This window comes from Mus caroli, chromosome 2, assembly GCF_900094665.2.
Source record: "Mus caroli chromosome 2, CAROLI_EIJ_v1.1, whole genome shotgun sequence".
Classification (NCBI taxonomy): Eukaryota; Metazoa; Chordata; class Mammalia; order Rodentia; family Muridae; genus Mus; species Mus caroli.
The window spans coordinates 2,793,708-2,807,474 of NC_034571.1; the positions used below are offsets into that span (position 1 = coordinate 2,793,708).

Genomic DNA, 13,767 nt, shown 5'->3' on the forward strand with positions numbered 1-13,767 from the left:
AAAAAAAAAAATAAAAATTCATTTCTATCTTTGAGGTTATTTTATTCTGTTACTTTATATGTGTTTTGGCCTTTGAGTGTGGATCTAGATATTTTGTAGTTTTAACATGTGGTGACTTTATCATTTTTTCTTTGATACTTGTACAATTTGGCTTGCCTCTGAAGAAGATGGTTTGGTTCCTGGCAGTGCATCTTCTTCTTGTCATTAATGGCTCAGTTTCCTCATTGCCATTCATTTGGAAACTTTTATTATTTCTTGAATAAGAGAGATACCTGGTACTCTTTAAAAGGTGTGTGTGTGAGAGAGACAGAGACAGAAAAACAGAGAAACAGAGAAAGGGAGGGAGAGGTTTAGTATGGATGGTTAGACTAGTCTGGGCTGAGAAAGAAGTATTAGGGGTAAAAAGTTACTTTTTGAGCTGTTTGGATCATATAATATAGGCTTGAACTTGCTTAAGAGAAAAAGCAAGAATGTTGTTTTTATTATCTCTTTAGAATCCTGGCTTCCTTAGCCATCCATGCATATCTCTGCTTCAGCCTCCTGTCCTAAAAGGCTCCTCCTTTCTATGACACTTTATTCATCATCCTCCCTAAGGATGGAGCCTTACAGAGTGGCTGGGATTCCTTTCATCTAACATAACCAGGCTGAAGGTATGCTAGCAACAGTAGTAACGAGTAGGTCGTTTACTAGTTATTTACTGACTATGAGTATAGAAGTGCATAGAGTATATGTACATCTTGGTAGTGAGCTTAATTGATTTCCAGTGTATTTTGTTGAGGAAAATGCTGAACTCTTAATGAGCTTTATCCTTCTTTTTCCTTTTAAATAAGAACTTTTGGGGATGGAGAGATGGCTCAGCAGTTAAGAACATTGTCTGCTCTTCTGGAGAACCCAGATTAAATTCCCAGCACCCACATGGCAGCTCACAACTATCTGTAACTGCAGTATGAAACAGAACAGGCAAAACATCAATGCTCATGAAATAAAAATAAGTTACTAAAAATGTAAGGATATGGCTGACATATCAAAACAAACAAACAAAAAATGACTGTACTGGAGAATTCTTTTTAAGTAGAAACACCTGACCCCCCTTATACCTGACTTCTTACCTGTAGCATAATGTTTTCAAGATTCACCCATTTCCTAGCAGGGGCCTGCACTTGAGTGCTTTCTGTAAAGACTTGCAAATTTGCAAATAGGAAGTGGTGGTGTTGTATTTGTAATAGCCACACCACATTCAGAGAGAAAATAGAAATTTTTACATGAAATATTTAATCTTTAAATATGCATGTGTCTGCCATCCAGATCAAGTTCTGCAGCGTTTCATCATCCCCAGGGTCACTTACCTAAGCTAGGCTTTGAGTTTACAGTGAGACGCAGGGAAGAAGGGGCTTTAAAGATCTCTTTGCTTATTTTAAATACTGCTGTCGTGTGTTCTTTTAGTGCCTTTGAAGCCACATGAAGTTGGCCAGGTGCTGAGAGGTAAAGGTGCAGGATCTTGTTAGGTGGTGTCAGTACAACTCTCTTTACATGCATCACACTGGCTTTCTTCCACACAGGGCTTTCTGTAACCTTGCCTGTCCTGGAACTCACTATGTAGACCAGGTCTTGAACTCACAGAGGTCCACCTACCTCTGCCTATGTGTGTTAGGATTAAAGGCCCAGCTGGTTTTTGATATTTTTTATGAGACTTTCAAATTGGGTTTCTATCATCACTAAACTTAAAATGGAAAGAATCAGACTTGTTTCTGTTTTTGTTTTGCTTGCTCCTCTACCTCTATTAGTAAATTATACCACGTGGTGGCGCTGTTTTATTTAGAATGTCAGCACTATAGAAAGGGACTTGATTGTGGTTTCCAGAGAAAATGACCCCAGTCTTTTATTATATTTTGTCATTTTGGAATCATATTTATGTATTTTATGTGTAGCTCAGGTAGGCCATGGAAAGGTATAGGACAGCGTGTGAGAGTTGTTCCTCCTTTCACCCTGGCTTCCAGGGATCACACTTGAGTTGTCAGACTTGGTGACAAATGCCATTTCCCACTAGGCCTTGTTGCCCCTATTGTAATTTTTTTCTGTGGTAAAATTGCTGCTGTTGTTTTGCAGTGCCGAGAATCAAATCTGGGGTCTTACACATGCTAAGAAAATGCTCTGGAACTCAGAGTTCCTCCACTTTTTAAATGGAGCTATAATAGTATTCTTTCATATTCAGTGTTTTCCAAAGCAGCTTTGAGAAGAGATTAAAATTAATAGCGTTCAACAGTAAATTTTTTTTCAGTTTTTTTAGATAAAAAAATGAGGTAGGCTGAAACAGAAGGTTTTTGAGTTTAATATAGCTCCACCTATAGAGTTAGCAAATTTATGGCCAGCTATACAGAAGGATTCTGCCTTTGAGGGAGAAAAAGGGGAAGAGGGGGGTGTTTTAGTCAGGGTTTCTATTCCTTCACAAACATCATGACCAAGAAGCACTTGGGGGAGGAAAGGGTTTATTCAGCTTACACTTCCATGCTGCTGTTCATCACCAAAGGAAGTCAGGACTGGAACTCAAGCAGCTCGGGAAGCAGGAGCTGATGCAGAGGCCATGGAGGGATGTTCTTTACTGACTTGCTTCCCCTGGCTTGCTCAGCTTGCTCTCTTATAAAACCCAAGACTACCAGCCCAGAGATGGCACCACCCACAAGGGGCCTTTCCCCCTTGATCACTAATTGAGAAAATGCCTTACATTTGGATCTCATGGAGGCATTTCCTCAACTACAGCTCCTTTCTCTGTGATATCTCCAGCTGTGTCAAGTTGACACAAAACTAGCCAGTGTTTTAGAAGGCTAACTCACTAGTGGATTAAAATACAGGAAGACTTTCTCCTCGGGAGCAAGTACATGTGAGTTCTTGGTCTTTGTATTTCTTGAGCTTAGTGACTGAATACTGATCATTAACTGCAAGTGGTGTCTATAAGTCTGTGATTCTTAGAAGGATAGCTGAGGTTTTATTGTTTTAGGAGAATTGTCTTTACATTGCTCACTATTTACTGTTGGTTAATAAGTAATTATCACTATCAGAATATTTAGAATTCAGCTGTGAGAAGAAGGATCTTAAATTATTTCTCATTTATTTTTCAGAAAACTGAGTAGATTTTTTTTTTTCTCTGTATTGTGATGCAGACGTTTACTCTTTGCCAGGCCTAGTGCCACTAGGGCTATATAATCCCAGCTGTTTCAGAGATTAGTGAATCAAAAAACTCTCAAGTTCAGGGTCTCCCTGGCCTGGGGAGAGTTTGGACAATCTTAGCAACTTAGTAAGACATTGTCCCAAGAAGCAAGACCAGAGCCGGGTTATTTGCCTAGTATAAATGAGGTCCTAGATTCAAATCCCTGGTATGGAAGAAGGAGGGATGGAGAGGAGAGAGAGGAAGGAGGGAGAAAGGGGGAAAAGGGAAAATGTGCTCTGTAAATTGACTAAAATACTTCGTTTTCTACTTTAGTAACTTTCAAATGGTTGATGCTATCTACATTTTGCAGTTTAGCTCACTTAGGCTTGTATGTATATTCCTAGGTGAAAAGACAAAGTATCCTAAACTGTATTGTCCCAAGAGTGATTTATGATAGCTGTGCTTTCTGTTTTAAATGAATGAGCTTATTAAACAAAAAATAAGGCCTGGCATGGTGGCACACGCCTTTAATCCCAGCCCTTGGGAGGCAGAGGCAGGTTGATTTCTGAGTTCAAGGCCAGCCTGCTCTACAAGTGAGTTCCAGGACAGCCAGGGCTACGCAGAGAAACCCTGTCTGGAAAAAACAAAACAAAACAAAATAACAATAACTAGCAAGTAGTAGACTTATAGAAACAGCAGATAAATAACAAACGTCGTCAGAGTAGGCCGAGACAACTGGAGTAGCCTCACTGAGAAGAGCTAAGACAGCATCATCATACTGGGCTTACTGACATCCAGCAGAATTACTAGAGAAGCCCAGAGAAGGCAGTCAGTTCCTGATCACAAGTCTCAAGGCAGAGCAGAGTATCCCCTCAGGTAAGGTTTCTAAATTAAAGAACAAATAGTAACAGATAATGTCATCAAACTGGACACTTAGAAGTATCCACAAAATGGACCAGGGAAACTGACAGTCAGCGGGAGTTTCAGATTAAATTTCTCTTCCTGGATAAATTTCCCATTGCTCAATTTATGCTGCTTGTTTCCACTACAGTTTTGTTTTGTTTTGTTTTGTTTTGAGACTGGAATCTTGCTGTGTATACTGAGATCTGCTGCCTCCAAAGTGTCCAAGATCTAGCTAACTGGCTCCTAAGTGCTTCGATTAAAGGCCTGTCCCACCACTCCTCCTGGCACACTGCAGGCATTTTTAATAATGGAATAAATAACAGTAACATCAATTGGAAATAATCCTTGTTCTAGTTGTTCTCAGGGCACAAGTGCCTATGCCTGCATGCTCTATTTCTTTTCCCCATTATAGAGCCAAGAGGGGCAGCCTGCCTAGAACAGAGTCTTAGAGGATACTTGAAGTAAACCTGCTTGAGTCTGGGATATGAGTCTGCTTTCAGTAAGCTTAAACAACACATGCCATTTTACCAATATCATGTACAATCCAGAGAGCCAGGACTTGGCAGTGAGTTTAGAGCTATTTTACTTACCGTCTTATTCACAATGAAAGGAGTTTTATTTTATGAAGCAATGAAGGGAGGGTAAAATTCATTATGAGCTATGCATTTTATAGTACTTTGAGGAAATGGAGCAGTTCACTGCTACATGAAACAAAAATTAAGATTACTAATTACCTGAAACAGTGTGAAAGACAAACTGTTCTTGAGTCCTTAAGCTGTTTTAAAGATCCCCAATACAGCCGAAAGCACCTACTTATGGGTTACTGCTTACTTTAAGATGGGAGTAATGCCATCACTTTTGTTTGGATCAGGAAAACCCTCCAAGTAGGTTCAGTCAGTTGGAGAAAGAAGAACACATACATACACTGGGATGGCTATTATTGCTTGTCAGCTTGACTGCACCTGGAATTAACAAGACTGAAATTTTTTTCTTTTTTCTTTTTTTTGGGGGGGGACCTGGGGGGTGTTCGAGACAGGGTTTCTCTGTGTAGCCCTGGCTATCCTGGCACCCACTTTGTAGACCAGGCTGGCCTTGAACTCAGAAATCCACTGCCTCCGCCCCCCAAGTGCTGGGATCAAAGGCGTGCGCCACCACTGCCCTGCCAAAATTTTTTTCTTAATTAAATCACTTCAAGTGGGAAGACCCACTTTAATCTGCATCTTTGAAGTGGAATGATCCACCTTTAATATAGATCTTTTGAGATAGGAAGATCTACTTTTAATATGAGATAAATTCAAGACCGAGTCTTAGAAAAATCCAGGCAGATATGTAGAAAAAGAAACATTAAAGCCTCTCTCTCTCTCTCTCTCTCTATATATATATATATATATATATATATGCACACACACACATATATATATAGATATATACACACACATACATATATATACACATATCTATTACATACATATATACACATATATGTATATATTTGTATATGTATATATATTTTAAGGCTTTAATGTTTCTTTTTACCTATGTGCATATATGTATGCATATATATTTGTGTATGTATAATATATATATAAAATCTCATAGTTTGATATGTTTGAAATATTTAACATCTACTGGAGGGCTAGAAAGATGGTTCAGTGAGTCAAAAAGCCATTAGTATATACGGATGAGGCCCTGAGATTGAATCTTTTTATTTTTTTAAAGGAGGGGGATGGTACTTCTTTAATATGGTGGGATAATATGCATCTTAGAATACATGTTAACAGCATACTTGAATGAGATTTGTTTATATAACACATATGAATACAGAATACTAACTTTGTTCCAAGAACTACCTTAGAATGTAGGCAAACTATCTCCATACTTAACATTTCCCTGGGAGAGAGATGTCAAGATAAAAAATAACTTCAATAAGTAAATTATATATGATTTTAAAGGTTCTTTTTGTTTTGCTTTAATTTGTGTGTATGGGAGCTTTGCCTGCATGTATATCTATATACTGTGAAAGCCAGAGGAGGGTGTCAGATCCCCTGGAACTGGAGTTACAGATGGTTGTAAGCCACCATGTGGGTGCTGAGAATTGAACTCAGGTCCCCTGGAAGAGCAGCCAGTGCTCCTAACCATGCTGCCATCATCCAGCCCCTTGTTTTGTTTTTGTTTGTTTTTGTTTTTGAGACAGACTCTCACTATATGGTCTTGCCTGGCCTGGAGCTTACTATGTAGACCAGCCTGGCTTCAGATTCATGGGCAGTCTTTGTGCTTTTGTCTCTTAGGATTATGGACATGTGCCACCACACTTGACTGTTAAATTCCATTTAAAAAAAAAAAAAACCTATTACAGGACAAAAGAGGTGGGGGGGGGCAGAGAGAAAGGTGGATTTGCAAATTCACTGGGATATTCAATGGGTTTCACTGAAGTGACTTGGGTACAATGAAGGAATATAGTGTGAGTGTTGGGGCAAGTGTATTCTATTCTCCTCCAAAGGAAGGAGAAATGCCGAGGTTTCAAATGAGATAGATGAATGCCAGTGTGCAGGGAGGGGACAGAAGAGTCGGATTAGCCCCGACATCATCTCAGAAGCACTATTTACAGAGCCTTAACCAGGCCTGCCTTCTTGTTGTTCTGCAGCCTCAGTGCTTGAGTCAGCAGGATGGATGATGAGTTTACATTCACATATTTGAATTAGCTCATTGATTTTTTTTTAGATTTATCTATGTGTATGAGTAATTTTTTGCCTACCATGAATGTGTTTCTACCATGTGTGTCTGGTGCCTTCAAAGGTCAGAAGTAAGTGTTGGGTTCCCTAGAACCAAATGATTGTGAGCCAAACCCCGGTCCTCTGGAAGAGCAACCAGTGCTCTTAAGCACTGAATCACCTCTCTAGCACCCCTAACAATTTATTATTATTATTATTATTATTATTATTATTATTATTATTATTTTGGGGTTTTTTTTTTTGAGACAGAGTTTCTCTGTATAGCCCTGGCTGTCCTGGAACTCACTTTGTAGACCAAGCTGGCCTCGACTCAGAAATCCACCTGCCTCTGCCTCCCGAGTGCTGGGATTAAAGGTGTGCGCCACCACACCCGGCTTAACAATTGATTATTAATTGGAAAGACCATGTGCTGTTAAAATGAGTGTGGGTGGAAAACAAAGGACCTAGATTTTAAGTATGGAAAAGAAAGAACCTAGTATTTTCGAGAGAATTTATAATATGCAGGTTAGTATAAATCTATCTGGTTAATATAAGAAAATAAAGAGTTCATTTGTTCCACGGTGTGGTGTTGTGTTGTGTTTTGTTTTAATAAAAGTATGTATTTGTTTCAGATAGATAGATAGAGAAAGATGCTTGAGTATATTTTAATGGTTTCTCTGTTGAAAGTTAAGTATCTGACATACAAAATGTGTGTGTGAGTGTGTGTGTGTGTGTGTGTGTGTGTGTGTATGTATGTGTGTACTGCTTGTGTATATGAGCCATTGGAAGTCAGATGGGAATTAAGTCCTTTGGACCTGGAGTTACAGGTGTGTGTGTGGTGTTGGGGACCAAATGTGGGTTCTCTGCAAGAACAGTAAGCACTCTTAACCACAAAGCCATTTATCCAATCCTCCAGCAACACCCAGGAAATCTTAAGGAAAACCTTAGTATTGTAATTTTATCATGGAATGATATGACTCTTATCATGTCTATTTTGTATGCTTAACTTCCAACAGATAAACCTTTAAATTATTTTAAATATATCTAAAGTTTGATGGTAAATGTTTATGTTCAAAACACTTTCAAATATTTTAAAAAATATGATTTTTAAAATTTATTTAAATATGAGAAGATAGCTACCACAATCTTGAATCTGTCTTATTATTTCAGACATGGTGACTATAGTAGCCATCTCATAGAGAGGTTGTCATTATTAACAAGTTGAATAATATATGTGTATGTATATTAGGATTAGGACTAGCCCTACCATGTTACTTTCTTTTAATTATTAAGGTTTTTTTATTTAAATTACACGTATTTAAGTGTGCCACAGTGTGTGTACGAATGTCAGAGAACAGTTTAGGGGAACTGGTCCTTTCTACTGTGTGGGTCACATGGTTTGAATCTGGGTTCCCTGGCTTGAAAGCAGCTACTTTAACTCACTGAGCCATCTCTCTGGCCTTCAAGTTTTGTTTAGAATATAGTGATTTTTTTTTTATAACTTATTTTTCTACCTTAAGAACAGACAGTCCTCTTCCCTTTTTGTAATAGTAGACATTCTGAGGTTAGGGGACACTCTTATCATGCATGAAAAGGTTTTGTTTAAAAACAAAATGTTAAAACTTAAATATTTTGAAAGAAATTATAGGGGGTTAAAGAAAAAAGTTTTTAAGATTTTAGCCCTAAATTTACTTTTCCTTCCCATAACCTCATATCTCCAGCCTTTATCTAAGGGTCAGTAATTCTAATTCCAAATCTGATTTACAGCCTGTGATGACAGGAATTCCTTTAGTGATATGACCCATTTGCCTTTCTACCCTAGTCAGTAGTACAGGGCTATTTGTGGTGATAGTTATAAACTGTAGGGTTATTTGTCTGTGTTCTAAGTGCGTCCAGCTACATCACGGCTTGTATTGGTGGCATTTGTAGTGTTTACTTCCCATCTCTGCACTGTTGGTCCTGCTGTTGCCTGTGTAGCTGCTTCTGTTTCCTCTTACTGCTCCTCCTCCCCAGCCAGTGTGTGGAATGGGTGAATACTCGAGGTGTGTATGATATGAGCTGTGATGGGAATGGAAATAAGTTGTAGTTTGTGTTGATTCCCATCAGCAGTGGCTGCCTGGAGTATTGGATTAAGTAAGCAGGATTCTGGAGCTGCATCCACACTGATGGGAAAGAGTGCTCTGTCACTGGAGGGGGCAGCAGCCTGAGTGGAACACATTGCCACTGACTACAGTGACATGGGGAAGGAGGGTCTGGATGGGTTTGTGATGAACAAAGTCTGCTCAGACTTTTTGGCATTATGTTAATATCTCATGAATACTTTTAGTTCTTGGTTACTTTCTTACTTCAGAAACTGAGATTTACAAATGCCTTACCCCTGGGTATATACAGGCAGCAGTTTGAAAGGATTCTGGTTTGCAGTATTGAGGTTGGCTTTAGGTTTGTAAGTGTTCTGTTACTGAGCAGTTATGTAAGGAGAAATGTAAGTCATGGCAGAATGCATTTTCTTCACATGGTATGTCATATATCAAAATTACACACTTAGTTGAAATACAGACTAGAAAATGCTAGGTTATTAATACTTTTACAAGACTTACTGAATTTTTACGAACTTCATAATGGCAATAAATTTGGCATATCTGAATGGTGATTGATTTTTTTAAAGAAATTATTTACTATGCGAGTAAATCTGAGAAAGTTTAAGTTTTAAAATGAATTATTTCTGGTGTGTCTTTCTTTTTACACATATTACATATAACTTTTGCAGGTTGGATTTGCTACCATTTTATGCAAGATTGGTTGCTACCTTGCATCCCTGCATGTCTGATGTAGCAGAGGATCTTTGTTCCATGCTGAGGGGGGATTTCAGATTTCATGTATGTATTTAAGCATTTATTTTGTAATAATTATATGTTCTAATAAGTCGAGTGAGGAATCTTTGAGCATAATGTTATTGATAAGCATTGATAGTGACTCAACAGTTGAGAATTTATGAAATTTAAACTTTTTCAAGTGTAGGTATGCTTAACAAAGCTTAAAGAGTTGCTAGTGCTGCTCCGGCTGGGAGGGGAGCTGTTGTTACGGTCTTGTCCTCCCACAGTAGGTATTGTACCTTTTCTTGTCGTGAATTAAAGACCAGTCTCCAAGGTTAAGACACAGGCCTTCTTGCTGACCCCAGGAGAAAGAGAGTTAGCCTGGAAGACAGTTGGGTATGCTGGCCCATAAGTGCCCCTTGAGATGTCGAGTTCCAAGAGTCGAAAGTGTAACAGCTTTCTTAAATTCGAAGGCACCAATGAATCTCCTGTTGCCTGTGATTTATTGATAATTGCCTTAACAGTTTTTATCTTGGGTAGTGTTAAGTTCTTTAAAGAGCATGCTGTAAATAGCAGCTCTTTATCAGGTAACTTCCCTTCCTTTCCAGTTTTACAGCTGGACTATGTTAGTAGTTCTCCTGGCGTACTTGCCCAGTTACCTTATGGAAGTAAGGTTGCAGACCTTCAAATACTTGGTGGTAGGTGGTAATGGCGCTGCTAGAGACTGGTCATGGACATTGATAGCCTATGGAACAACTTGAAGTTCTGTTTACAAAACTTTAGAGTAAGTTGTTTGGAACGCCAGTAAAGCTATTGTTTACTGTGTTCAGTGACCACTGGTGTACTCAACTGGACAAGTCAGCAGATAACCTCACAATATAGCTCAAAAATAAGACACAAATAAAAAAGCAAGCGGAAAATAATAAATTATGATTGTATACTTGTATGATTGTAGACTTATTGTAGTGTGAGTGCTTTGAATTCAGAGCAAGAAAACCACATGAGGGATAGAATGGTCTCTAATTCTTGTAATAAGTGTTTGTTACTATCTTTGTTGATTGAGATTTTCCTGGGCTATTTTTGCTGAAGTATTTTAGTTTTTCATAAGCAGTAGTGAGTCAGGTAAGCTTTCTGTGTTTAGAGAACTTGGGAAACACTGAGCTCATTAAAACTTAACAGTTTTGTTTTAATGTAAAACTTCAGAAAACCTTGTGAGGGTAATTGTGCTCTGTGACTGTCCTAAAGGAGTATGAGTATCTACCCGGGAAAGAACACACTTTGCTAAATGCTGCTACTTCAGGACTAGATACAGCAGAAGTCCTATTCTTGGCTGTGTAATTGACTCCGTGTACCAATGAGGAGCTTTTACAGCAGTGAGCACTATACCAATTGTCTGCATTGCTTTACCAACCAAACTCCAAATTAAGCAAGACACAAATTGTTGGACTAAGTATGATTAGTACATTTGGTGAAAGACTTAAAACTTAAGAGCATTCTATGAATGTATATCTCTCTTACCATGCAAATTGAAGTGGAAGTTGAAAGGATTGGCATAGTTTAGACTGCTGCAATCTTTGGAAGCCACTGTTCTCAGAATAGTTAGTGAGGTAATTGATTATTTTCCATCTCTCTCAGGATCTCTCCTACCTTATTCTGCAAACCTTCTATCCTAAATTAGTTCTGTTAGGCTTTAACTGAGCTTAATGTACAACTATACCAAATGAAAAAGTAACAGCTCTAAAACCCACATATTAACATCTGCTTAACACAGTACACCCTACAACACTCATCTTTCATTTCCTTGTTTTGAGACAGGGATTCATGTGTCCCAGGCTAGCCTCCAGTTCACTGTGTAGCGAAGATGACCTTGAATTTAGAGGGAAGACCTTGCACTGGGATTGTGGGGTAACGTGTGTTACCATATCCTATTTTTTTGTTTTTCCTTTTTATTTGAATTTTTTAGGATATAATTTTTTTCTAAAATCTTCACAGCAACCCCCTTGATAGAGACCACTAAGTTGTCGTGATTACTCATTAGTTGGTGCTCTTGTAGATTCTAAACTACTGGATCCTGCTGATTTTTTTAGAGGACATCATGCTGGCTCCACCATGTTGACATTGTGACTTGGACTTAGTTACTCAGGTGCTGGAACATCTATTCAAGGAGAATAATTTTGCTCTTTGAAGCAGTATGTGTCTTTATAATTACGTGAGATAAACCAGGTATGGCACAGTACCTAACCTAAATATTATTAGAATACTTCTTCCCTGTATACTACCAGTTCATTATCTTTAATCTTTTTTTAAGTTGGGTTTGTACCCTTAGTCTTTGCCCTACCTTTTTGTTTGTTCAAGACAGGATTCATGTAGTTGAGACCAGCTTCAAACTCATACTTGTAGTAGAGGCTGGCTGTGAATTGACTTCTGTATTCTACTTCCACGTGCTAGGATCCCAGGTGTGTACTACCACTCCTCACTCAGTCCTGAGTCTCGAGTGGGAACACATTATATGGCTTCAACTGATGCCTGTTTTTCCAGAGTGTTAATCACCAAATGTATGTGCCGTGCTAGAGCCTCTCCAGCGCAAAATACTTTTCTCGTCCTTTTAGAAACCAATTGTCTCTACCGAACACTCAACATTTTCTTCTAAAAACATCCTTATCTTTTACTTCATTGAATGTACTTCTGTATTTTTCTCATAATTCAGTATATTTCTGTTCAGCTGTCACAGTCCATTCACTCTGTAAAGTTCCCAGCTCCTCCTGTCACAGCATTCTGAAGCACTCGGTTCTAGCCACTTCCACCATGCCTGCTGCCACTGTCTTTCATAGTCCACAGCTCGTATGACAATAGCTCTTTAACCAGGTTTCCCTGTCTCTGTCTTCTATCTAGGTCCAATATATTGCCACAATATGATCATATTTACCCCCTTAAGAATCTCAGCTGAGAAGTAAAGCTGATAAAACTATATGTAGTCAAAGAAATTCTAGTTAAACAATGGATTTGCTAATTTGACAGATCAATAAAGCTAATAGAAGTGAGAAATCAACATTCTTATATACTTCAATCAGGTAAGAATTTAGATAAACACTTTGGCAATATGTTTCTAGATCGTTAGAGACATTCATACATTGAACACCTCTGAGAAATTTTTTACGAAGCTTTGTTTACATCATGAACTGTACTAGGACAAAATAATTATCCCAAAGCCCAACAATATTTTTTTTTTCTTTTAAGGGGGTCTGATGATCATGGTGCCAAAGTGATAAGTCACCAAAAATAATTTCATAAAATTTTGTCTCTAGATAGTGCAACTATGAGGAATATTTTGTTTCTAGTATTATTCTTTGTCCTCCAAAGGACCTCGGAGTCTGCTTCCTTAATAGAGAGGGCAGCTTTTAAGTAAATAATCTTTACTGAGATTCTAAAAAACGGTCTTTCCACACTTTTTAAATTAAAATTCTTTATTGGTGTTTCTTTATTCATAATTGACCAAAATACCTCACATAAACAACTTAAGAGATGAAGGATATATTTTGTTTGTTGTTTTGGAGAGTTCAATCAATGATTGCTTGCCTCCATGTTTGGAGAGAGCATCATGTTGGCTGGAAGATGTAGAGGCTTTTTTTTTAATGTCATAATGGATGGGTAGTCGAAACCAGGGACCAGATATAAACACCCAGTGATCCACCTCTCCTGCCTAGCGCCTGCTCCCCAAAGTTGTTCACAATGTTCAGCACATAAGCTTCTAGAAACATTCAAAGCCAAACTAAAACAATTGGTCAAAATAAATGGAATACAAATATGTTTATTCAGTATGTCTGTGTTTTATTGTGTGTCTGTGATTTTTAAGCTACATTTGCAATTATAGCACTTTATGCAAAGTATGTGCCTAAAGGCTTCAGATTTGTCTTCACCCTCATTCCCTGCCCCAGGAGGTGGATGGGACACCTTCTGAGACCATTATTCTACCAAATGAGGGAATACATATATACGTACATTAAAGCATATTCTTTATAGACTCAGAACAGATTACAAGGTTAACATAAAATAGGTTTGTAGAAAAATGTTGAGCTGGGCGTGGTGGCACACACCCTTAATCCCAGCACTCAGGAGGCAGAGGCAGGCAGATTTCTGAGTTCGAGGCCAGCCTGGTCTACAGAGTGAGTTCCAGGACAGCCAGGGCTACACAGAG

General features: G+C 38.4%; 1 protein-coding gene across 3 annotated transcripts in view; it reads left to right on the forward strand.

Moving 5' to 3' along the window:
• Upf2 (UPF2 regulator of nonsense mediated mRNA decay) overlaps window positions 1-13,767 on the forward strand; it is a 105,612-nt gene that overhangs the window by 43,943 nt on the left and 47,902 nt on the right. For all 3 annotated transcript variants that reach the window (XM_021185904.2, XM_021185922.2, XM_021185914.2), the window contains exon 9: window positions 9,527-9,635. In XM_021185904.2, the coding sequence (XP_021041563.1) occupies window positions 9,527-9,635 (109 nt within the window). The remainder of the gene's footprint in view (window positions 1-9,526; window positions 9,636-13,767) is intronic.